The sequence below is a fragment of the Podarcis tiliguerta genome (genome assembly GCF_965153285.1).
Source record: "Podarcis tiliguerta genome assembly, chromosome: 2".
Classification (NCBI taxonomy): Eukaryota; Metazoa; Chordata; class Lepidosauria; order Squamata; family Lacertidae; genus Podarcis; species Podarcis tiliguerta.
The window spans coordinates 115642449-115669174 of record NC_139535.1 but is presented as its reverse complement, the minus strand read 5'-3'; the positions used below and the strand labels follow the sequence as shown (position 1 = coordinate 115669174).

Sequence of the window (26726 nt, the reverse complement as noted above, 5' to 3'; positions counted from 1 at the left end):
ATAATTGCAAGCCATCTCCTTGCCGTGGTTCCTGTCCCGCGTCTGCAAAGACTAGAAGACCTGACAGGCTGGTTAAGGGGTGATATGATAGCCATGTTCAAATATATAAAAGGATGTCACATAGAGGAGGGAGAAAGGTTGTTTTCTGCTGCTCCAGAGAAGCGGACACGGAGCAATGGATCCAAACTACAAGAAAGAAGATTCCACCTAAACATTAGGAAGAACTTCCTGACAGTAAGAGCTGTTTGACAGTGGAATTGGCTGCCAAGGAGTGTGGTGGAGTCTCCTTATTTGGAGGTCTTTAAGCAGAGGCTTGACAACCATATGTCAGGAGTGCTCTGATGGCGTTTCCTGCTTGGCAGGGGGTTGGACTCGATGGCCCTTGTGGTCTCTTCCAACTCTATGATTCTATGGTTTGCTGCAAGTCTACATATTTTTTAACAAAACACTAGAACTGATCAGGCTGTCATATTTGGCTTCCTTCTTTGCTTTTCTGCACCCAACCACTCCCACAAGCCCTCCTTTGGGCCAGCAGTTTGGAACAACTTAACCAATTTGTTATGGCATACACTTTTGTGGGTGACCACAATAACTTTGTCTTTAAAGTGCCACAAGACTGTTGATTTTGCTGCAGCACACTAATACGATTACTTCTCTGGACATTATTAACAAAGCTCTGGACTTCCTTTTTAAATGAAACCAATAATCGATTGATGATAATTTCTAACAGGAAGATGATGCAGCAGTTTGTTATAGTTTCCTTTCAGCCAGTGCAGAAAGTGGTATCCAGCAGATGCGTCTCTCCTCTCCCATTCTCAGCAATTGATAGATAAGAAAGTGATCATTTCACCATTCAGCTTTCCATTCAGTGTAATTCAGATTGGGACTTAATCTTTGGCATTAAAAGAAATCTGCAGACAGGACAGGGAGATGAGTTAAGAGCCTCGGATACAAGAGCACCAGGTTGATGGACTACATGGAACTGATAAAAAAGACTGACAAAATCCGAAACCAGGGAGAAGAGACGGTGGAAAAAGATTGGGAAAATTTTTAAAATTTTATTTAGTGTAATATAGCACAATTAAGGAATGTTGGGAAATGGTGGAATGAAATTATATGACTTTAGTAGAAATATGATAAGGACCTAAGTATAGATGAATATTAAGATTTTTTGATGGTAAAATAAGGTTAAAATAAATTAAGACAATTAAATGATAGATAGCAATTGAAGATGAAAAGGATTTGCTGTTTTAATTATTAACTGGAATACAAAAATGGGAGGTGGGAGGAGGTCGAGGAAATGTAATTGAAAGATAAAGATATGGAAAATGGGTGTGTTTTTAAATGTTTTTGCTTTTTATGTATTGTTCTTTAGTTTTCTTTTTGTTGTCTTTTTCCTTTTTTGTGATTGTAAAACCTTTAATAAATATTATTTAAAAAAATAAATAAAAAATTAGATTATGTAACTCATGAATTGCAAGTTTGCTAGGTGGAAGAATTTCCATGTTAGAGTAGTTCAGTTGCTTAGGCACCTCATTTGTGTGGGTCTTGTGTTGTATCCCTGTTTGGTTGCGGTTTTGTTTTCATTTCCCCCTTTACTTATTGTTTTGTAAAAAAACGCAAATAAAAATTATTAAAATATATGATGTTGTAATAAGTCAGATCTTGACAGAGCCGGAGGAATGTCCTGCTAAAATGTTTAATCTGAAGTCAATACTGTGAATGGTAGGCTCAATTTTTTGCAGAACGCTTCATGCTTACCAACGTTAGAGTAACAGATAGAAGTGCAACAAAAGGATATGATGTATCCAGGACCCAGGAGAAATTCTGTTCAGAATTTCAACCAACCGGCTAGACCCTCCTGAGAATACTCCATTCCACTTTCTCACCCTGCACCCCAATTACCATTTCCAACTGATAGTGTAGATTCTATGGCTATTGTACAAGGATGACCTTCAGTGGTTTTCTTAAAGTAAGTTTTGCATATCCGCCGAGGTATCTAATGATACTTCTACAAACCTCACAGAGTTCCCTGATCATTCCGATACCATCCTGTTTCTCAGGTCCCTGTTTTGACTATAATTTTGTCAGCACTTACAACCTAGATTTTTAATTAGAGGGAACAATTCCAGTCTGGGTGGCAATCTTGTATTATGGCTCCCAGCTTTAAGAATTAATCCCAATCAATCATCCAGAAGCCACCCCCCCCCCCAATTCTGTTACTTTATTATGCCTAGCATTTGTTTTGTGCTGAGTCTCTCTCCCTTGTATGATTTGGTTTTACTGTGTTGGCTCCTGTTCTAACATTTTATTGACTTTTCTGCTCCCGGCTTTCATTGTAGTGATTGTCTGGTTATGAGCATTTAAGTCCAAGCCACCTTGGGGGAGTCTCTCTCTGTATGCACACACAATTAAAAGACCTCGTTTGAGGAGCGTAGCATAATGGCAGAACAAGGGTTCTGGACATCCCGTTTGATCTTAAGAGACTGTTCAAAGAAGCCAAATTAACTTTGGTAAGGGGCTGCTATTTTTGATTTAAAATCTTTACTGAATTTAGGACCAGAAGTCTTTTTGATAAACCTGCTACCACCTTTGGGGATGTCCAAGTGGTGCCTGTTAGCCCATTTCGTTTATACATACCGTATTTTTTGCTCTATAAGACTCACTTTTTCCCGCCTAGAAAGTAAGGGGAAATGTGTGTGCGTCTTATGGAGCGAATGCAGGCTGCGCAGCTATCCCAGAAGCCAGAACAGCAAGAGGGATCACTGCTTTCACTGCACAGCGATCCCTCTTGCTGTTCTGGCTTCTGAGATTCAGCATATTTTTTTTCTTGTTTTCCTCCTCCGAAAACTAGGTGCGTCTTGTGCGTCTTATAGAGTGAAAAATACGGTAAATAATACTGGGTTGGTTCCAAAGGTACTCTTTCACATTCTTTTGCTCACAGAAGGGCCATTTCTCCCACCTGTGCAACCTCTTGAGACAGTATAAACATTGTGAAATCTTGCACAAGGGTGTGTGGAACAGCACTTGCCGCCATTTTTCTTCAGCTCATGGTTCTCTGGCTCTAACCCAGTGTGAAGGACCTCAAAGATCCACAGCATTTTGCTGAGGTCCTAATCTCTCCTACCACAGTGACAGGGATGAAGTGCCTTCTTAAGAGATGTAGGAGAGTATCATAAAAAGAAATGCGGTCTGCTGAATTATAGTAAAATCAAGGTTACCATTTAAAAAACACTTAAGGTGCACAAATGGGGAAAATACTGTCAATGCTGAACAGTTGAAGGACTTAAGCATTTCCAACTATCAAGCCCATTTTAAATTTTGCTTCAACTAGATTGTTCAGTTTAGTCCCACATCCTATGTCATATACAGTGGTGCCTCGCAAGACGAAATTAATCCGTTCCGCGAGTCTCTTCGTCTAGCGGTTTTTTCGTCTTGCGAAGCAACCCTATTAGCGGATTAGCGCTATTAGCGGCTATTAAAGGCTTAAGGGATTAGCGGATTAGCTGCTAAAAGGCTATTAGCAGCTTAGCGCCTTAGAAAAAGGGGGTGGGGAGCGAAAAAAACCCTCAAGAATCGCAAGACATTTTCGTCTTGCGAAGCAAGCCCATAGAGAAATTCGTCCTGCGAAGCGCATTGAAAAATTGAAAACCCTTTCGTCTAGCGGGTTTTCCGTCTTGCGAGGCATTCGTCTTGCGGGGCACCACTGTACCAGGATGTAAGCCTCACTGACTTCAGTGTAACTTACTTCTGAGTAGAAATGCCGAGAACTGCAGTTAATTTCTGTGTAAGATCACACCTAGTCTTTGGGACAGAGATGCACGGTTGGATGGAAGGTGTGGAACTGGGGACTGTCCAGAATGGCTTAGAGATTACCTTTATAGTTCTTATACTGTATTGCTGTAATATAATAATAAAGGAGGAGGGTGTATTATAATTTTGTCTAGAATCCACACATGAATTGAAAATTCAAAGGTTCAGTATTTTTGTATTTTTTAAAAATGATTTCAGAATGGCTTTGTCTCACATTCAGGATAATAAATTATCTCAGCTTTATCTTTCTATTAAATCACATTATAGGCCACTATTTCTTTGTTTATGTTCTCAGGAATTATCTATATGCAATTTCAGACAGTCTTCAGCGTATTTAGAGGGAAGTAGTAATTAACTTGCTTTAAGTTGTCACTTTAATATTTGTCATAGGAGAAGTGCAGAACATTGCACATAGCATTAAACATACACCAACCAACATGAGTTTGACCAAACTGCGGGAGGCAGTGGAAGACAGGAGTGCCTGGCGTGCTCTGGTCAAGGGGGTCATGAAGAGGCGGACACGACTAAACAACAATAGCAGCAAACTCAAGTGCCGAGCCATTACAGCTGTGGAGCCAACATGGGGCTAAAAAGCAAGGGGGTAGGATATCAACTTCCTTGGCAGAATCTCCCAAGGCTTGAAATAGGATTTATTTATTTCTTTTTGGTGAGGGGGATCCTAAAGAGTGAACTCCACCTCCATGCCTACTGATGAGGGGAGCAACAGAAAACTGGGAACAGAATAGATATCCTTCAGAGACATAGGTAGCTGTGATGAGAGAAACAGCATCAGTATTGTGGCCCAGCTCCTTGCCTGTCTAGCTGAACTAGAATTATGCATATAGCTCCAATAGCAAAATAAAATGAAATATGCAAACTGTCTCAATGGCAACAGGTTCCTGAAGGAGAAGCTATTTTGGGGTAGGAGACCAAGCAATTTTGAATTGATTTCTTGGTGACAAGTTGTGTCCTTCACATAGAGGGCGACTCTCCCATGCACAGAGAAATCCTGCATGTTACCACCAGGGAGAAGAGACGGTGGAAGAAGATTGGAAGAAATTTAAAGACTACCTACAGAAATATTAGAAAGATTAATGAATGTTAGAATGACATCGGATTGAGGTTAAAAGGTTATCAGCAACAAAGTGGTGAAGGAGTATGGAAATTTGGAGGTTAAAAGGTGTAAAACTAAAGGTTCAATATATTAAGATATTAAGAAAAGATTAAGATACATTAAGATATTAAGATAAAGATTAAGTTAAGATAGAGGGAAGGGATTTGCTGATTAAATATTTGAACTAGAATACAGTGAGGGGAGGTGTGGGGAAGTCTGGTAAATAAGTAAATGCAAGGAATATTATGAAAATGGAATTGTCTTTACTTGTCTTTCCCCCCCCTCTTTTTGTTGTTGTCTTTGTATTTTTGTATTTTTCTTTTACCTTTTTTTTCCTATGTAAAAACTCTAATAAAAATATTATTAAAAAAAAAATCATGCATGTTACCTTGCCTCTCTCAGGCACACATTTACATGGATGGATTTTAATCATTTTTTTTTTTTTAAATCAGAAGAAGCCTTGAGAGATTGTAATCCTGAGAAGAAAAGCTGGGGGCATGTTTTCCCTCTAGGGCAGGGCAGCCCAACTTTTCGTTCCAAGTGGGTCACAAGTGTACTTAGACATGGAACCTGTGGGCCACACATTGCCTTGTTGCACAGGGGAGAGTAAGCCCAAAATGTGATGCCCTCCCTGCCCTCCCAAAGTAATATGCCAGTTTTGGGAAGGAGGCAAGAAGCTCTGGCTGAGTCCTAGAGCCCTCTCCCACCTTCTTCCCAAAGCTGGGAAAGCACTAACCACGCTTTGGGAAGGAGGCAGAACCACCACTCCAGTACCCTGTCAGAGCCCTCATGTCTTTGGGACAAATACTGGACCCTGTTCTAGGGAATATTTCCTAAAACTTCACTTTCCACCAGTTAATTCTGCACAAATAGAAAAGAAGGGGAAAAACCAGGCAGTGTTTACACAGTAGTGCTAGGCACCAACCTTCCTAACAAAAACAAGTATTTTGAACATGCAGTTATTGTACTGTTTGTAACGTAATGGGTCTGTGCCTGTGAACTTTGGATGTACATTAATAAGCAGTGATAAGTGATGGCAGGATCTCAAATATGAGGTAGCATTTGCTAAGGGGATTACACCAACCAAAACCTCTCACACACTGGCAGAAGTCGTTCTCTGGGATCAATGAAACAGAACAGACTGTTCTTTGCAGTGTTACTCAATTTTCCCCAGCACGAGTGCCTGAATAAACTGTTTAAAACAGGCAATTTCTAAACTACAAACACTAGATCTAAGAATAAGTGTCAACTCTTCAGAGCCAGGAAACAGAACAACACATACTGTATCTCTAAAGGAGCATTATTATCAATCTCTAGTTTTCTGATATCCCAGCGGTTCAGGCAACTTGAATTAGTAGAATCTTTTCAGTAAATAGGCAAAAGTACCGTATTTTTCGCCCTATAGGACGCACTCCCCCCCCTCCTCCAAAAATGAAGGGGAAATGTGTCTGTGTCCTATGGGGCGAATGCAAGCTTCAGGAAGCTATCCGCTAGCCGTGGGAGACGCAGCTCTCCCACGGCTAGCGGAGAGCTTGCCGGCACCCAGAAGCTTGGGGCGCACTGAGCTCAGCACGCCCCAAGCTTCGGGTTTCGTGCAGTCTTCCGCTAGCTGTGGGAGAGCCGCGCGACTTTGCACAGCTCTCCCACGGCTTGCGGATAGTAGCTTGTTCTGGGGGCTGGGAAAAAAAAAATAATTTCCCCCCTTTATTCCCCCCCCCAAAAAAAACTAGGTGCGTCCTATGGGGCGAAAAATACGGTAATGGGAGCATGCTGGCACCAGGATCATAAACCACAACTAATTGTTTCAGTTTGAGTAATTGAATGTGTTGTTGACAACTAAGAAAAAGATGTGTGAAACCTTTGAAACCACAACTTTTATTAATTGATAGAAATAGTACAAATTTAATTCAGCTGCAATTTACTCTCCTCTGAAACAACCAAAAAGTTCCCCTTCCTGGGTGGCTACATCGTCAACTCCTGGGGGGAAAAACAGAAAAAAAGAGAATTAGAAACTCTGTTTTCCCATAGGTGATGGGATGTGGAAGTGCTGGGTTATGGGGTATTTTACCAGTGGGAAACTGGCTGACTGTTCATCTATCCTGCACAGCCAGATGACCTTGGGGGGCTATTGTTATGGCTGCCTGAGATTTAAGATGGAGAGGATGCAGAACACAGCAGGCGTAACTCTAGCAGCAAGATAAAGTAATCAGATGAGGACAGGCAAAAAAGTGCCTGGTTCCCAAGTAGTTGCCTAGGATATAACATTGAGAACTGATGCATTTATGTTCCCAAAGGACAGACAAATCTGCACTAGATGTTTCAAGTGGTTTCCACTGAGAAGATTTGTCCTGCCTCCTGGAACCTTGGGAACTGCATTTCTGTGAAGAAGCCAACTGACACCAACCAGACACTTCTCAGAAATTTTGCAAAGCTAAACCATGGCAGTTAAATCTGTTTGTAGGGTATATCTGATACATCTGATCTTACGCACTAGAGCAGTTTTGTGTACAGTACCCACTGACCCACACATGCCTATAAGCGGTTGCTGATGTTACATTGTTCAACATACATATACCCTGCTCAAGATCACAATAAAAAAATATCACTGGAAAAACCGTTTCATAGTAAATGCCATCTGTAAATCCAGTTGTCCAAGGCACACTGTTGCAAACGAATCTTAGTAAATATTAAGCTATGTTTAGATATACTTGAAAACATAGGTGTTAAAATGCATTGTGTTGCATTTGACTTTTCCAGGCATCCTTTCAATGCTGAGAGGTAGTTAAATGTTATAGTCACTGATGAAAAGCGGCTGCAGTGGGGCAAGAGATAGAAAACAGTGCATTTCCAAGAAATGGATTGATCTGGTGGTGAAGTGATGACATAAAATGGCCATGAACTTTTTGCCATCTGTTCTCCAGGCTCTGGGTCCATGGGCCCTATAATAAATGTCACTCAAGCAGGAACTTACCATAATAGCGTTTACAATATCGTTACTGTTGTTCTTCAGGGCACGAACGGCTTTTGCCCGGGAAACATTCGCTTGGGACATCACTAATTCGATGTCTTTCACCTCGACGCCAGTCTCGTCAACCTGGATGGGGAAAGAGAATGTCTCAGGACAGTTGTTCAAGCCCTTTTCTGCCAAGTCGGAGAGAAATGGCATGGATCCTCAAAAGTTAAGGATCCATTCAACCTAAGGTTTACAAAAGCCACAAGATAAAGCAGGCACAGGGAACCCCAAATTATTGTTAAAGAGTCCCTGGTAAACTTGAAAAACTCACCTGCTCTTTCAAATAGAAAGGAAGAATAGATTGAAACAGACAGGCAAGTGAGTGTGCTCTCTACATAGAATCATAGAGTTGGAAGAGACCACAAGGGCCATCGAGTCCAACCCCCTGCCATGCAGGAAACACCATCAGAGCACTCCTGACATATGGTTGTCAAGCCTCTGCTTAAAGACCTCCAAAGAAGGAGACTCCACCATACTCCTTGGCAGCAAATTCCACTGTCGAACAGCTCTTACTGTCAGGAAGTTCTTCCTAATGTTTAGGTGGAATCTTCTTTCTTGTAGTTTGGATCCATTGCTCCGTGTCCGCTTCTCTGGAGCAGCAGAAAACAACCTTTCTCCCTCCTCTATGTGACATCCTTTTATATATTTGAACATGGCTATCATATCACCCCTTAACCTCCTCTTCTCCAGGCTTAGAAGCATATGCTTAGAACTCTAACCCGCAGCTTGATTTGGGCTCTGTGTCTGCCCACACCAAAGAGCCAATAAAATGCAAGCCCGGAATGGTAATGAATTTCTTTTGACAACTGCCCCTGCCTGTTAGGCAGCTAAATGTATGCCAGTTCATTCCACAAGAGGAAGTTTTCTAAGTCCAGTGCAAGTACCATTATAGTCACTGGTATTCTGTGTAAGACATCCATGATCATTAATAGAATGTTTGTATCAAAAATGCATCCTCAGTGCCCATGTCACTCCTGCTACCTGCCAATATCTGTGAGAAGAGAGCAGCTGGCTCTATTATTTCTATAAATGACACCAATTACAATAGTTCGGGGGCAGGAGAACCTAAGCAGATTGCTCATTGGGAATAAGATCAAGTTCCCCTCCCCAAATTCAAACAGGAAGCTGGGATGATGGTAAACAAGAGACTGGGTGCATGACAACTCTCCATGACTGCAGCAGGTAAGAAAAAGTTGGGTGTGTGCACTGGTTTCACACTAGCCTGGTTTGCATATAATGCTGAATTATGGTTTATTAATCCATGGCTTAGCATAATGAGCAACAGTTTATCAATCCATGGCTTAGCATAATGTGAGAACTCTGTCCACTATAAGCAAACCATAATCTGAAGCCACAGTTTATTGTTGGGTTATGGCATTATGCGGGAACTTACAATTATGCCTTAACCATGGATGGTCTGGCCACTCCATCCCAAACAAAGGCACAAATCAAGAAGAGCTGGAAAACAAACAGACCTTGGGAGAAACAAATCATGGCTTGGAGTTTTGTGTGTTGAAGGCCACTGAGGCACTTGTAGGCATTTTAAAAGGAGGAGAAAACTTCAATGAAATATGCAATCTGTTTGGTATGCACCTGCAGATACGAAGGAAGCTGAAAGCTCACAAAACGAAGGCAGGGTGTTGGTTGGTTAGTGCAGGCTGCCCAATAGGGGCACTAAGAATAATGAGACCACATGGAGCACTGAGCTGTACCCTTCACACCCACCTGAAGAACCATACTCTCCCCACACGTCAGAAATCAAGAAACTCCTGATGAGCAGGAGAAGCTCTTCCTGTCTCATTCACCAAGGCAGACATTAAAAAGACCAACAGCTCTGAGTTGGCCGTGAGTGCCAGTTTCAAGGCTGAAATTACTTATACAGAAAGTATGTGGCATACCTCTTCCTCTTCACTCTCCTCTTGTACAGTGGGAGTCTGTGTGTTTTCCTGAATGTTTGAAACGGCTTCTCCTTGCACTTTGAATTTCTCTGCAGCAGCCAGCTGTGCTTGCTGTGAGAGATCTTCAATCTGTTAGAGATGGGTGAGAAAGAGAGAGGTCAGTGAGGCTGTTGCAACTGAAGTAAGTAAGTAAGCAACACAGAACAGAATGGAGGCCTCTGCAAGCACTACTGACAAGAACGACCAGCATTTCCAGATATAAACCCCCCCGCTTCCCACTCCAATTTTAGAACTCTTCTCCCATTCCAGTGGCAGAGAAACTACATAGTGCAACTGTCCTGTTCTTCAAATTGCAAGGCCCCAAAGTCTAACTAGACATTCCTGGGCTTAGCTTACCTTTGCTTCACCGAATACTATATAGGTATCTGATGCAGGACTTTTGTAGACATCGGGCTTGGTGATGACAAACAGGATGTTCTTGGATTTCCGGATTGTAACCCTGGTTACACCTGTGACTTGACGAAGGCCAAGCTTAGACATTGCCTTAAAAGCAAAGGAGAAATAATTTTTTGGGTGGGTGGGGGAAGCAGCTACCAAGTATGAGAGCTAAACTAGTCACGGCAAGAACCCGGCTCTTTGGTTTATAGAAAGTCTTTCTAACGGTGCTAAAGCTACTCCAGTAGTGCAGCAGGCATTTTTTCCTCATTTGATTAACAAAACAAAAAAACCTTTCCCCAAAAGCAAAACCAGAACTAGTGTCCATTCCTAGCTGTGTCACTAACTCTTACAGAATACTTACTCAAAATAAAACTTCTCAAAATACAAAAAACCCAACAACCAAAAAACCCAACCAATTACTTTGTGTGTTTGGGGGATGCACGTTTGTTTTTGTAGTTTATGAACAGGGTTGGGAGAAAAGCCTAGAGGAATGGGCCCATGCCTAACTATGTAGTTTCCCTTGAGTTATTTCTCTCCTCCTTCGCTGCTTCTGTGAATGAGGGATAACATTTCAGAGAAAGAACAAATAGGCACATAGATCAATCCCTTTTGCTGGTTGCGATAAAATAGGCTCTAGAAGAACATCCCAAGGAGTATGCTAAAATGATTATAGGTAAGTAATTGGGGATAAAATGTTTGAGTAGCTATTGCCTCCCCAGGCTGAATCAGCAAAACACCAGTCATTTCCAATCAACTTCATTTTACCTTCCGTGCTTTCTTTTCACTCCGACTCTGTTTTGCTTTGCTAACTGGTTCTTCATCTATTTCAGCTGCTGCTGCAAGCTGCAAATAAAAAGACCCAAAATGGAGTTAAAGGGATGCCCAGCAGAAAGTCCCCCTCCCCAAATACATTTTCTGACTGCAGATTTATTGTGCCCTCTTTCTACAATGGAAACGAGAGAAGAGATTTATATGCACATGCCCATCTACCCTACCAGTCCTCCAAATCCAAGCAGGGAGGGTCAGGTATTTGCAAAGCATGCCAAAGAAATCACTCCACTCCCATGTACTAGCATAAATTCATATACTGAAGTACATTATCTATGTGCCAAGTTAGGACCACAAGAGCACACAGAAAGGTGTTCCTTGTGGTTGTCCCATGATGTTAGAATTCTCTTCCCCAGGAGACTCGCCAACCAAAGCCTATGTGCCTTACAGAAGCAATCTTAACTGATGACCAGATATAGAATAACATTCAAAAACCACAGTAGAGTAACATTGCAAATAAAACAGTGCTAAGTAGTGAGCAAGCTTTGGCATTCTTCACAATTGTTATTCAACTTGGATTAAACAAAACCAAAAGGCTTACTCTTACTATCCAGAAAAAAGGCTGGAACAACAGAAAAACCCAAAGATCTCACAGCAATGGCTGTTCTCCATATTTTGAAAACAAGTCCAGCATAATTCAGTAATTGCTTCCTTTTATATTTTAAAAATACAAAGGAATAGTCCTTGCTGTTTCTATGTCCCAGTAGGACCTGAAATGTTTTGCTCTTACAATGCCCTTCAATCCATCATAAGATGTTACAAACTGTAGACTTTGCGAGCTTTTTCACCGCAGCAACTTTCCTCTTGCCTTTCACTATTTCAATTATAATCCAGATTGAATAAAAATTACGGAGAATTGTAAAAAGTGTACATTTAACAATACTTGCTGTTTGTTATTCTTGTGTAATTTGCTTCTTTGTTTGCTTTTTCAAACTTGGGATTTTAAACAAAGAATTTCAGACTGTACTCACTACCTACTGGTCAGAAGGCAAACCATCCTAGGACAAGGATGCTTGTTAAAGTATGTGTGGCTGAACAAAGCCACACACAGCAAATTGTGTGTTAAGCATCCTGGTGTGTGGTTTTTTGCACATTGGCAGCTCTTCAACGTCACAGGTTTTGTGGCCCTGCCCCGGATGCCAATTAAATGTAGCCCAGTTATTTGCTTCTCACCTCTGTCCGATGTGTTGTGGCATGCGTAGGGTCATGTTCTTCAAGTTCTGGCACTGACTCATCGCTGTCAGATTCTGTTCCAGACCCTGCAAATACAAATGTGTGCAATCCTTTTTTTTCCATTTTGGCTTCAGCTGGGTGTGGCAGAGAAGCCCAGGGGAAACACGAAAGGCTTTGCCAACTTGATCATGCAGATTTTATCTCCCTTTTATTGTGATAATGCACATCAAGAAACTCATACCAATCCAGAAAAGTCACAAATATCTAGTGGCAGAGGCATTTATTCCCAATACAGGTAGCAAAGCAAACAACACAGAAAGAATGCAACCTACAGACAAATGACTTTGGAATGGAAGTGCTTTATGTTATCATTTTTTAAAAAATGTTTAACAGGCCATTGTATTTTAATATTTTGTTGGAAGCTGCCCAGAGTGGCTGGGGAAGATGGGCAGGGTATAAATAATAAATTATTATTATTGGCTATAATATTTGTAGCAATAGAGGTGCTTTGAGCTTTGCTCAGACTGGGCTTCAAGACAGTGCATATAAAACACTAGCTCTTTCAAAGATTAATTCAGGTCACTGCCTTCAGATATTACTACTAGAAATAGGTCTGTGTGTATGGGAAAAGGTGAGGCAAAAAGACTTTTTTAAAGTTTTAAGAGTTTCAGCTAAAAACAAATATCTGGGAAAGTGTGGGTATTCTAGGCATGCTAATATTAGTTGTAGTGTATGAAGAGAAAAGTTCCTGGGGGAAGGATCTTGCTTGCATTTTTAGGATTGAGATACCACTTCTACATGTAGGAGAATTGGCAGCTGAGCTCTGGCTTAATTCAACGGTTTGAGATTAGGAATGTGTTCCAGACTTGCATACTCTCTGCAGTTATGTCTTTCCCTTCCATGATTTGTGATTATGTCTTAATTGGGCTATCTCTAAGTAGGGTTAGTCAAGATAGTTATGAGATGATGGGTCTTTATAGTGTGCTGGGTGTCATGACAAACTGTAGTTATTGCAAAACATGGAAAGGAAGTAGAATGCCCAATGGGGGGAGGGGAGGGAGGTGGAAGTTGAGGAGCCCATAGCACATTCCCAATGACTCAATTTAAGTTTGCTAATTCCTCGGCTTTTTAAAATAACAAAACAACACAAATTTTAAAAGCTCAGTTCTGAAATAGTGGCCTGGATATGCTTCACCTCAAGAACCTAGAATGAAGTTCACCGCTGTCTTTTCGAATGATACCCACCCTTGTCCTTTTAGGACTAAGTGACTGTGATGTAAATGGGAGGGGAAAAAATGACTGACCAACAATTGTGAAAGTAACAAAATATATCTATAGAACACATTTCCTAGAACAAGTACAACTATTTTCTCACTTGCCAATGAACTCAGCTAATTCTAGTTTATGTAATACTCTAGCATCTTTCCCAATACAGTGAACCTCAGTTTTTGAACGTTTCGGAAGCCAAAAAACCCGAAAACCCAGAAGTGAATGTTTCCATTTTCGAATGCGCCTCAGAAGTCGAATGGCTTCTGCAGCGTGTTTTTCCATTTTTACCATTCACTTTGCTGACAGCCCTTTGATTTTTGAACGTTTCGGAAGTTGACTGGACTTCTGGAACGGATTAGGTTTGGAAACAGAGGTTCCACTGTACTTGCATATGCACCAGACCACACTGGTAGCTAGGCAAAGCCTCACGTATTCTTGAATTTAGGCAGATGTTCGATTTTAACAAATAGCATGCATCTTGTTTAATATGTCTTTAATAGAGAACTACTGCCAACATACTGCCATCTGTGTACCCCCCCCCCCCAGTGCAAGTACAAATACAGACAAAGCACAACTGAAGTGAATAGTGTACACTGCAATTTCTTCCAGAGTCTGGATAAAACATTACACAAGAGTTGGCAACACATGCTAAATCTATGAACATCTCACTTAAAGCACTTTTAATTAACAAGATGTACTAGATGTCCAATCACAAGCCAAGTACTAGGATTGGAGACAGAGGACTGCTACAGTGCTACAGAAAACAAAGCTGTGATTAGGGTTTCTAGGTTAGTGCTATTCCAGAAATACCAGCCAAGGCAACATTGATGTCACACCCTCAATCAGACATTCACAACATGCTGAGCATGTGAAGTGACTCTCTCATTTGTGCCGTACATTCCTGTGCACAAGTCTCGATTCCAACACAAAAGGAGTTTTCAATTGGCTCTGACCACAACTGGTTACAGCTCAGCTTGGACTTACTTTGGCTTCACTTCTAAATACTACTTTTCTAGACTAACAAACAAAGCAAGGAGCCCAAGGGAGGAAACTTGGGACCCCTTGCCCATACAGACAGGTTAGTATTCAGTGAGCAGTCTGTGATATCCATGCACACAGCAAACCAAGGAGGCAAATACCCTTATCATTCTTCAGGACAGGCTGTTTGGCAGGAGGAGGAAGAGGAGCAGCAGGAGGAACAGTTGCTGGGGCCTCAGCAAGGGCCACAGCTTGTTTGGGAGAGAAATCCACCAGGATTGGCTGCAGAGGTTGCTCCCCAGCAGGCACCTCTGGAGGGATCAAAGGCGGCAACTCGTCGTCTTCAATGACAGCAGAGACAGGGGTGGGGGGTTTGGGTGGCACTTCAGATGCTAGACCAGATGCAGGTGAAACTGGTGATGGCTTAGGAAGCACAGCAGAGGGAGTTAGCTTTTTTACAGGGGAAGTAGGAGGTGGCACAGGGGAAGCAGGCTGAGTGAGGCTGCTTGTAGCTGTGGCAGAAACAGAAAGATCAGCAGGTGCAAGAGGCAAAGGTGTTGTTTTTGGTGGAGGTGCCTTCTCCCCAGCAGAGCTGGCAGGGACCTGGGACACATCCAAGGGCAAGGCAGCAGAGCCAAAAGGGACAGCAGAGGCAGGGGTCACCAGAGAAAGAGGGGCAGGAGTGTTCGGGGTGGCAGAGGATGTAGAAGCAGGCAGTGGGGAAGTGGTGGCCACAGTGCCAGGAGCAGAGACAACAGGTGACACTGGGGAGGCTCCCGAGCCAGAAGCAGAAACAACAGGAGACTTAGGGGAAGCAGTGGGGGTCACAGTTACAGAGGAGCCTACAGAAGGGCCTTTGGGGCCAGCTGCAGAAGTTGCAGGGAGAACTGGAGGGGCCACTGAGGGAGCTGTTGAGGGTACAGGGCTAGAGGCAGGCACACCTGGGGATACAGGGGGAACGAAGGGCTTAGGTGCAGCTGCCAAAGGAGAAGCAGGCTTTGTAACAGGCACTGCAGGTGCCAAAGGGGTAGGAGCAGGCACTGTTGGGGCCACAGGAGGAGTTACAGGAGCAGGTATAGGACCAGAAGGAGGCCCTGCTGGGGCCACAGGGCCAGGTGTAGGTGTCAAAGGAGATGCAGGCTTTGTAACAGGCACTGCAGGTGCCAACGGGGTAGGAGCAGGCACTGTTGGGGCCACAAGGCCAGGTGCAGGTGTCAAAGGAGATGCAGGTTTTTCAGGAGGCACTGGCTTAGAAACAAGCCCTGCTGGGCCCACAGGAGGTGCCAGAGGAGGAGCCACAGGCTGGGATGAAGAAGGAGGAGGTTTCATTGCTGAGCCTGTGGGGGCCAGTGGCTTAGGAAGGCTCCCTGTTGGGGAAACAGGACCAGAAGTAGGTGACAAAGGTGAAGTAGGTTTCACAGGTGGCACTGCAGGTGGAACTGGCTTAGAAGCAACCCCTTCTGGTACTGCAGGATGGGCCAAAGACCCAGATGGGGGCACCAAAGGAGGAACCACAGGTTCAGAAGCAGGTTTCAGAGGTGGCCCTGTGGAGGGAAGTGGTCTAGGAGGGACCACTGCTGGGGCCACAGGTCCAGAAGTAGGGATCAAAGGACTGGATGCAGGCCCTGCTGGGGTGACAGGACTAGATACAGGCACTTCTCTTGGAGCCATAGGAACCGGCCCTGCTGAGGCCAAGGGAGAGGAAGCAAGAACCCCAGGAACAGAGACAGGTGCCGGAAGAGGAGCCATGGGATGAAAAGCCACAGGGCAAGAAGCAGTAGATGCCATAGGTGGAACTGTAGGTGCCACTTCTTTGGATGCAGGTACTTTTGCAACCACAGGAGGGGTTATGGAGCCAGAAACAGGTGCCAAAGGAGGAGGCACAGCTTCGGGAAGAGGTGCCCCAGGTCTAGGGGGAGGTCCTCCTGGGGCCACAGAGCTAGAAGCAGAAACTGAAGGGGAATCGGGTTTCACAGGTGCCACTGAAGATGCCAATGATCTAGGAAGAGACCCTGCTGGGGCCACAGGTCCAGGAGGGGGTGCCGAAGGACTAGAAGCAGGCCCTGCTGTGGTTAAAGGAACAGGTGCAGGTGCTGGTTTCACAGCCAGGACTGCAAGTGCTTGTGGCTTAGAAGCAACGTCTGATGCAACTATAGGAGGAGTTGCACATCCAGAAGGAGGTGGCAAAGGAGGAGCCATGGGACTAGAGGCAGATGCCCCTGAAGTCACAGGGCCAGGAGGAGGAGCCACAGGATCAGAAGTTGGTGGCAAAGGAGAAGCTGTGGGTGCCAGTGGTTGAGGAACGACTCCTACTGGAGCACCAGAAGGTATAGGTCCTGAAGCAGTAGCCAAAGGAGGAGTCACAGGACTAGAAGCAGGCCCCGCTGGGGTTACAGCGGCAGAAGGAGGGGCCAGAACAGGGGCCACAGGCTGAGAAACAGGCAGAGCTGAGGTCAGAGGGCCAGAAGTAGGTGCAGGAGATTCACGTTTCACTGTTGGTACTGCAGGTGCCAACAGAATAGGAGCAGGTACACCTTGGGACACAGGAGGGGAAATAGAACCAGAAACAGGTGTCAAAACAGGAGTCACAGACTTAGAAACAGGTGATACGGGACAAGAAGCAGAGCCCACTAGGGCCACAGGGCCAGAAACAGGTGCTGAAGCAGAAGCAGGTTTCACAGATGGCCCTGCAGGTAGCAGGGGTGCATGAGCAGGCCCTGCTGGAGCCACAAACGCAGGGCTAGAAACAGGTGCCAAAACAGGAGCTGCAGGCCCAGAAGCAGGTTTCACAGGTGGCCCTGAAGGTATCGGTTGTCTAGGAGCAGGCACTGCTGGGGACAAAGGAGGGGCACCAGGGCACACCACAGAAGCCAAGGGGCAGGAAGCAGGTGCTGCAGGGCCAGCTATAGGTGCCAAAGGAGGAGTCACAGGGTGGCAAGCAGATCCCACAGGTGGCCATGAGGGTGCCACAGGACTAGATGCTGGCACTGGAGAGGCTGCAGAGCCTTGAGTAGTCACTGCAAAGGGTAGAGGAGAAAGAGGTGCTGTAACAGAATTATTGGGTCTCGAAGGAGAAGCAGGCGATATCATAGTGCTATGAGGCTTTGGGACTGTGGGACTGACAGGAGAGCTGAGAGGAACTGTGCCTGATACAACAGGGAGAACAGTGGGTCCAAGGACCAGAGGAGGAGAAACAGGAGCAACTGGGAGAATGAAAGGAGCTGGAATAGGACACGATGGCACCTGAGGAACTGGGCCTGCAGATGTTGCCAGTGGTAGGCTCACAGGGGTAGCTGGATGAGCTGAACTAAGAGACCCAGAGGAAATTATTGAGACTGGGGCAGAAGCTACAGGCCCTACTGCAATGCTGGGAGACAAGGGGCTAACATTTTGTGCAGCACCAGCCAGATCCGGAGGCTTCAGGGGAGAGGAAGGAATCTGGGTCACCACAGCTGGGACACTAGGAGGCAAGGCTGAGCCAGGAGAGACTGACATTGGGAAGGAGGAGGAAGGAGGAGCCACAAAGGAGAAAAGCTGCCCAGGTGAGGCAGCAAGGTCAGTAGGTGCTAGTGGAGTACTGGAAGGACAGAGTCCAGCAAGGGGAGAGTTAGCATCATGGGATGAAGAGGGAGGGTGAGCAGCGCTAGATACAGAGGAGCCGGAAACAACAGCAGCTAAAGGAGAGAAAAAGTGAATCAATGATGAAAACATGGAGAAGAAAAAATGAATTATCTACAGCCACCCACATGGAAATGCATCTCAGTTACCTGTGAGGTAGAAACTGCTGTAGCCGCTGTCAGAAAAAAGTATCACAGTGTTTGTATGCCCCACCCCACCAACCAAGGCTCTTTGTATAGTGCCAATATTCCGCTGGAGGACATGTGCAGGATCAAGTCTTTTGAAAACATGTGACAGTGCACAGGCAAGCCCGACATACTTGTCACCACTCTCACTGGATGTCTCACTACAGATCCAACTCTATCAATAGAAACTCAATTATAGAGGAGAAAACAGCTAGTTCAAGAAACAAGTTGCAAAGTCTTGCAAGTGCTGACATTTAACCTTCCATGTTGTGTCCAGGTACACAGATTTGAAAAGGACAATATACCAGTCTGCCGCCGCCAGAAAACTGCTTTGTAGTACATGTTCCATTTAAATGGCAATGACTCCTATATGACCCAAGTTAATTTGGTTGCAGAAATGAAGCTTGGGAACGTGGTTTTTCACCTACCCTGAGGTTAGGCCAATGTATAAGCAGGGGCGATCAAAGCACATGTAATTTCAAGGTGTAGCCACTGGCATCCCAGGAATGCCAGTTTGAAACAGATATTGGGATAGCAATGCAAGGTACCACAGAACTTTTCACACCAATTCTGTGTGCCTGTCAACAGCAAGCACCCACAGAAAAAAAAAATCAAACCCTCCCTCTGGTAATCTAGATGGCAGACCAGTCCATATAATACATTTCCTTACATTACTAACTTTGCTAACTCCAGAGAGAAGTTTGTATTCTACACAGTAACTTGTCTATGATCTATGTCAGCTGAAGAGCAAAGAACAGAACTCAGGAGTGTGACTTTAACTACTTTAACCAAGTCTTTTTTTGCTAAATACTATGGTTAATGTAACTGCATCAACACAACACAGCAAAATGTTGTTAAGGAGTCATACATAGGGACTAACAGCAAATACCTGGTGCTTGAATAGGAAGCTGAGAAAAACAGGCTGCAGGAGCTAAATGAGCAAGAGCAATAGGTTATTAACGACAAACCAATAAGCTTGGGGCTAGAACCATCTAGAAGGTTCTATTCTCTTGGCTTAGTCAAAATGACAAATTAAGTCTACTGGGAACTGTCTCTCCCTGAACTAAGATGCCTTCAACTTCAGGCTTGGCATAGTTCAAACCTAAATGGGACATGCAAGCTACAACTTACACAGCTAGCATCCACCTAAACTTTTAAAGCATGAGTCACTCAGTGATGTTTCATCAAAGCATTAAATGGTAGATTAACTAATCTTAAATTATATGTGTGGCCTGAGAGTAGGTAGCTGCATTAGGAATGTCTGCAAGTCTACTCTGATGAGCATAAACTGCTTTAAATGAAGCCAGAAGCACACCGCTCAGTGAGATCATGCAGGGATGAGGAGCCCAGCACATGTTACATTAATGTTGACTGCATGGGACAGACGTCCGCTATCACATGCAACTTAAGCAGAAGGATCTTAGAATTCCAGAAACAGGAATTTAAGAGCTACTTCCATAACACTGGGATTGACCTTCATAAGGGCAGTAAGAAACAAAATGGCGATAATACAACATGATAAAAGATTCTGAGGGGATCAATGGTTCCTTTTTTGTACTCATCAGCTAGACTAGCAGACGAGTAAAAAATGCTGAGAGAATTCCCTCAAATCATGGGCTGCATCACTTCATAGCAGGACTGGGACAACCAGAATTCAAGGCACAGATTTAGCAGAAAGGTGATGTAAATGCCAGATTGAGCAAGTGCTCAGACTACACTAACACCAATTCACTACAAGATTTTCCTTATTTCCAAGCTTTCCAGTAAGAATGCTAGAAGCCTCAGTTCAATGAGCAAGCTGGTTTCAATACTGTCTCTCATAAATGAGTTACTAAACAGTCCTTAACTGTAGATTCTAGGTCATGTTTCTACTAAGCAGATGAAGAAAAGAAGGCAAAGGAATTACTATATAATTTGTGTTGGTCACTGAACTTTAAATGGTCACTTGTCTACAGCTACCCACTGCTGTGCATCAGTTCTTGGGAAAATAGGTATACAATGGGAGAGAGCAAAATAATGGAATGAAGATTCTCTCTCTCACCCCCCCCAAAAAAAAGTTAAACAAGGAAGGGTTAAGAACTACATGTAACCAGAAAGTTATAAGATTCATGCTAAGAAAGCTGAACCATTTCTTAAAATTAAACTATGACATTTTAGATAAAACATGTTCTAGCCTAAAAGAGTAACACTGAGTGCAGGCATTCAAACTAATAGTCATTCTAAAGGATGGCGTTTAACCCAGGGGTAGGCAACCTAAGGCCCGGGGGCCGGATGCAGCCCAATCGCCTTCTCAATCCGGCCCACGGACAGTCCGGGAATCAGCATGTTTTTACATGAGTAGAATGTGTGCTTTTATTTAAAATGCACCTCTGGGTTATTTGTAGGGCATAGGAATTCGTTCATTTCCCCCCCTCAAAATATATCCGGCCCACCACATGGTCTGAGGGACGGTGGACCGGCCCATGGCCGAAGAAGGTTGCTGACCTTTGGTTCAACCTTTATGGTGGCTCACCATCCCCCGTCCCGCAAAAAAGCAGTAATAAATCATCGTCATCATCTGAAACTTGGAATCAATGAGATATGACATTTCCCCTAGGTCTACTGTAAATTATATACCACAAGTAGTACACCCAGGGGCATCACAAGCAAACCATAGAAACGCCTTCTTAGGAAGACCTGCATACCATACTTAACAGCTGTTAACTCTTGCAGTAATGTATATAATCAGCAGAAATGTATGTTTCAAGTATCTACATTTACTTATTTCTTTCACCAGCAGGAAACAAGATCTCAGCTTAAACAAAGCTGGCAGTTCTGGAGCCCTGATACATTATAGGGTTTTTTAAAATAAAAAAATTCATTTTAAAAATTAAAATGAAGTGATTTCAATCCCATCTTGCTGTTTTAACTTGAAACCTACCTGATGGCTCCAGAGCAGTCCCAGCCTGAGAACCCTTGCCTGCCACCTCAGGATTCTTGGCGGCAACTGGTTTGGACTCCTCAGTTGTCTGCATCACTTCCATGGGGACCCCAGGAACTGGGGGTAGAGTTACTGAAATAGTGTCAACTGTTCAGATACCACTCAGGAAACCCAACAGTCTGCACATGCCTCATGAGGTGATTAGCAATCAGTAGCATCCAAAATTGGGGAAAGATGTCGGTTATCCTCAGCAGCCCAGAGACAAATGGCACCAGGACTAATAAAAACCTTAATGTATGAAGCATTATAGGGATAATCTACTCCGGAGAGGAAACTGGCAATTTAAGTTATGTTTCCTAGCCATCATGAGGATTTGGTGTCATCACTCTGACAGTCGTAACTCAGCTGACATCAGCTTCTGAATATTAGTACTGATGTATCAAAAGCCGATCTGGGCCACGTTTACTGCGTCACAGTGGTCATGCATGCAACCACTTCATAATGGCATAAAACGGATGGAAGTCAGTACAGGTTTTTGTTTCTTTAACGTAGCTACCACTAGCAGAGGAAGCAGTTAAAAACCTTCCCTGTTTGTATCACATTAGCAGCCAGTGCCTTTGAGGCAGAAGGGCATATTCATGCACCAGACTGTGGTAAACATGAACAAGAATGGATGATGTACTGGATTTAGAACTAGTTGTGTCAGTTCTTCTGTCTCCTCCTATCTTGCTTCTACATTCAGTGTGGGTGCCTCTGGAAAAGCTGCTGTGCATCTTCTTTGCCACTTCTTACATCCAAGAACAGCAAAGCTTGACTGGAGCAAAGCAAAATCTATTTGCTGTGCCCCAATAATCTCCTCAAAGAATTCTGTCTAGTGTGTCACACACTTTGCCAGTATCAACAGTGGCACTTACAGCCATCTCTTCTCTGCAACACAGGTGCCTTGGCATAACTCTCTAATGGGCCAGAACAAAAGCTTAAAACCAGTGCAGACTTTGCTAAGATTTGGTAGGCTATTCAACACCACGACATCCACAATACGGACAGGCAGACATTTTCTGTTTGCTTCAGAGAAAAACTGCTCCATTCTATACAGCTCCATTTATTTATCCAACCGAACTTGTGTGTTTCCTCCCTGTCTAAGACTCTCACACCCCTTGGACAGAAGTCATTGCATTTACCAGTCATGCAGTGTACAGCATCCCCATGCGTAGGTGTGTGTATAGGAGAGACCCAGTCACAAAGTCATGCAGTGTTGCCTAAGCGGCAAGGCAGAAATGTAGCATACAAGGAGACCTGGTTCTCTGCTAACCACCATCCATGATACCTTCAAGACAGATAACTGGAGACACAATACACAGGGAAGGTTTAGAGTTAGCATGTCCCAAGTAAGAAGGATGCACGTGCGCACAAACACACACTTCAGAATACAATTTTTAAATGCAGTATCAGCTGAAAATTCTACTCCACTAGAATGACGCACTTTCACAGCCAACACATCCATCAGCTGTGTTATTGCCAAGTTCAGGATGCTTGGTAAATGCCAAATTATGTTGTAATCTTTTGGCTTGCAGTCACAAAACGATGATTCCCTGCTCTGTGCTTAAGATAGTTAGTGTTAGTGAGTGGATTAGAAAGTTATCCACTTGACATCTAGTAGGTTTCAAATAAACAGATTAAAATTCCTTCTAGTCTGAGGTCCCCATTTCAGTCACACCAGAGTCACCACCTCTCCAACCTTAAACAGTGGTCACCACCAATTTGCAAAAAGAAACACGTGTCACAAAGTAATGATGGATGATCATAAGCTTAACATCCCAATTCCCAACTGTCTCACACAGGTTTAGAAATATGAAGGTTGTATCCTTTGATTCTTACTAAGCCACCTGCCTCCTTCTTCCTGAAGAATTCTTACACATCAAGCCATTTGTTAACGTGGAAGCATGATTGGGAAACAAACCATGTACGGATCCTTTAAAACACACAGTTTACTCCAGCACAAAAGGCCAAAAAGAAGAAAAGAAGAAAAGCTTCCCAAGTCATTAAGCAAGTATCTAAAATTTGACCTAGGTTAAGATCCTCATTTCTCTAATGTTTCATGTAGTAATCACCCAATGTTAGCATACACACAAAAATCAGAAGCTGTTGTTAGTAGTTTTAGCATTTTGTAGTCTAAAAACCTTCAAAATGTGGTGGGATAGCAGTGTTTATCCAGCTTGTGATTCACGTCAAGCATGCTACTGCCATGTTCCAGAGAGAGACCATGCAACTCATCCAACGTGGAGGAGACTAAACGTGGCAAGAGCACAAGAGGACAATTTCAAAGTATTTATCTCAATTTCTTCAAAGTCATGATAACGTTTATATGGCAAGTTCCAAGTATTTTCCACACATTGTCTCATTAATCCTTACAGCAACATTGTAAGGGCAGCCAGGGCATACTGCAGATGGGGGGCTGAAGTTTAGAGATATAGTATCTCAGATATTGGCTTTTCGAAGGCTACACAGAAAGCTCATGGCAGGTGTAAGACTCGAACCAAGCTTTTTAAAGTGCAACTTACACATGACCTCTTTTACCATGCATTTCTATGCATGTCTACTCAAATGAAGCCCTACTGAGTTCAATAGGACTTATTCCCTGGTAAATGTGCAAGACTGCAGTCCTAGACTCTTAGCCACTCTGCCACAATAGCCCTCAATTATTTGCAAGTTCTACCCTTCACAAATGGTTTTACCTGCCTTGTTAAACTGGCTGACTGGACGAGTTTCAGGATCCTTTCTGAAAGTGTATTAGTCATCCAAGGCACTAACCTGTCTCAGCATGAGGCTGTGGCAGCTCATGTTCTGTTGCTGGAACAGTTTCTGTGGCTTCACCAGGCATTTCTGGGAGAAGGGAAGTAAAATTCAGTCAATTTTTCTACAGAATTAGTGTAAATCATTACAGGGTATCTAACCCAAATCTTGCTTCTCTACAATCAGAATATCATGGTAAGCTACATATGAACAAATTGAATCACTTCCTAGAGAATGAACACTGCTGCCAAGCACAATTTGTTCTAGGTAGTCACACAGACAAAAAAATACATGCATTTAAAAACTTTTGTCTGTCAAGTTACTTAACTTTCACCAGCCCCGATTTCTGTACTAAATGCATAGAAAACCATATCCACTGAAGGACTATTGATACAACTGCAGATCTGCCCAACTTCTGTATTCATAATCAACTTTCATCCCTGGATGTTTACCAATGGGTTAAAAGCTTTTATTCCCTTCTACCCTCACCTAACCAACTTGTATGGCAAGCAAGATTGGCATTATTACTATCAGCCATGATACCTAAGTTAACCATTCATGTTCAATGGCAGCATCGCAGACTATGGTGAGAAACAGAAAAGGCCTGTAGGCTCCCTCCCCCCCCAAAAAAACATCTGGTTGGCTACTGTTGGAAAAAGAGCACAGGCTTAGGTAGGCCTTTGGTTTGATCCAGCAAGGCACCTACAGTGGTACCTCTGGATGCGAACGGGATCCGTTCCGGAGCCCCATTCGCATCCTGAAGCGAATGTAACATGCGATTGCGTGTGTCGCTGCTTTTGCGCACGACATCATTTTGAGCGTCTGCGCATGGGGTGAAACCCGGAAGTAATGTGCTCCGTTACTTCCGGGTCACCGCAGATCACAACCCGAAAATATTCATCCCGAAGCTACCCAACCCAAGGTATGACTGCTTTGCTACAACTCCACCCTACAACCGTCATGTACCCAAACTATGGATACAGCGAGATCTTCCATTCACTCTCATGCGGGAGCTTCTTTACCCGTGCACTTCCTCCTTGACAGGCATAATACTTGACAGGCCAAGGAGTGTGGTGGAGTCTCCTTCTTTGGAGGTCTTTAAGCAGAGGCTTGACAACCATATGTCAGGAGTGCTCTGATGGTGTTTCCTGCTTGGCAGGGGGTTGGACTCGATGGCCCTTGTGGTCTCTTCCAACTCTTCTATGATTCTACTCATCCCAACAGAAATAGTTTAACTGAACGGTGGGACAAACCTCAGCTCCCTTAAGCGCTTAAGCCTGTGCCCCAACACGCACAGCCACCAACCCACTCAATGCCAACCTTCCTGAACAGCAACCACCCTTCTTGGAGGAGCGCTATGAGAGCACCCCCTCGGAGCGGAAGGCCTGAGCCCCGCTTCCCTTGCTGCCAAGAGTGACACCCCTTTGCAAGTGGGGAGGGGGGTGGCAAGGCGGCAGGTGCGGCCCAGGGTCCTCCGGGCGTCGACCTTCAAGCCCCACGGGTGAGGGTCGAGTCCAAGCGGGTGGAGAGCCGGGTCTCCCTCCCAAATGTCTTTCCGCCCCCCTCGGCTCTCCCTCCCAGTGGCCCTTCCCTTCAGGGCCTCCTGCCCCCGTTTGCCTACGAGCGGAAGGCCTTTCCCGAAGGCCCGGCGAGGCCCTACAACTCGGGCGCAGCGGCCTATTCGCGGAACCGTCGCTCGGCTCCGGAGCCCTGGGCTCGGCCCGCCCGCCAACGCCGCGTCTTTCCCCGCCTCGAGCCCCTACGCTTCGGGAGCTTCCCGCCTGCCCTGTCAGGGGGCTCGCCGAGGAGGATGGCGGCGGATGCAAACGGGGGGAACTTACTGTACAGGACGAGCCGGGCGCAAGATGGAGGCAGAAAGAGAGCGAGAGGAGGAGGGAGGGCGACTTCCGGCCCGAGCAGGAATGGCTTCCGGGTCCCCGCGGGGCTGCCCCATGCGCTGTTCTATGGTTCCATGCGCTCCTCTCGCCGCTGCTTTTGCTTCCTGCCAGCCCTGCTCTGCCTTTAGCAAAAGCTGCAGCAAAGACGGAAAGAACGAGCGCAAAGCCCTGCAGTAGTTCGCTGTCAGAAAGCAGGACATTCCAGCGCGGTGATCCTCAAACTGTACTGAAAATAGCCACACTTGTTTTGCGTGGCAGACGGAAAAGGGAAGGGAACCGCAATTGGCAATTCTAATTTTAAGAATTTTAATTTTAAGAATTTAATTTTAAGAATGTGTTTTTGAGCTTGCTTTCCCCTCCTTCCTCCGCTTCCATTCTCTTCGTGTGTCGTTGCCGTTTTGGATTGTGATCTTCAGGACAGAGAACTTTTGTGTTTTGGCTAAGCTGCGCTGCGAGCTATTTTGACTAAAACGGCACTTTTTAAATGCTGAAAATAATTGAAATAATAGACTAACCATGTTTCATGGGCCACTGATGTGCTGTAGTAGGACTCTGCAGGTTTGCGTGGGTATAGCCAGGGGGCGGGGGGGGGGGGGCAGCTGCCCCCCAAATCAATAAAAATAAACTAACAAAAATAATATTTTTTTAAAAGAAATACATTGGGGGTTTTCGCTGTAAGCCATATTCCCAAATACTTCAACTTCTCAGTTGTCAGCGCACTGACCATCAGCAAATCTTTTTTTGCCTGTGTATCCATATTTTTCACTAAAACCTTAGTTTCAGTTTTA

The 26726-nt window shown here is 44.4% G+C and overlaps 2 protein-coding genes across 11 annotated transcripts in view; one reads left to right on the top strand and one right to left on the bottom strand.

The window, feature by feature from the left end:
• Positions 1-75: 75 nt before the first annotated feature.
• LOC310671572 (retinol dehydrogenase 16-like) overlaps positions 76-26726 on the top strand; it is a 160254-nt gene continuing 133603 nt past the window's right edge. For all 3 annotated transcript variants that reach the window (XM_083427851.1, XM_083427848.1, XM_083427849.1), the window contains exon 1: positions 76-234. In XM_083427851.1, coding sequence (XP_083283977.1) covers positions 85-234 — 150 coding nt within the window. In that variant the 5' untranslated portion in view covers positions 76-84. The remainder of the gene's footprint in view (positions 235-26726) is intronic.
• NACA (nascent polypeptide associated complex subunit alpha) lies at positions 6783-26223 on the bottom strand. Of its 8 annotated transcripts, none has more exons than XM_083424472.1 (11): positions 25882-26021; positions 24059-24130; positions 21248-21379; positions 15752-17541; positions 14686-15664; positions 12278-12363; positions 11042-11119; positions 10235-10381; positions 9839-9967; positions 7899-8021; positions 6783-6904 (listed from the first exon to the last, which is right to left on the bottom strand). In XM_083424472.1, exons 2-11 carry the CDS (start codon positions 24126-24128, stop codon positions 6890-6892), a joined length of 3549 nt encoding a protein of 1182 aa, XP_083280598.1. In that variant the 5' UTR covers positions 24129-24130; positions 25882-26021; the 3' UTR covers positions 6783-6889. The 8 variants fall into 8 exon arrangements, with proteins under 8 accessions (XP_083280598.1, XP_083280599.1, XP_083280601.1 ...); XM_083424473.1 differs by having other exon boundaries at positions 21248-21364; XM_083424475.1 differs by lacking the exons at positions 14686-15664; positions 15752-17541 and having other exon boundaries at positions 25882-26010.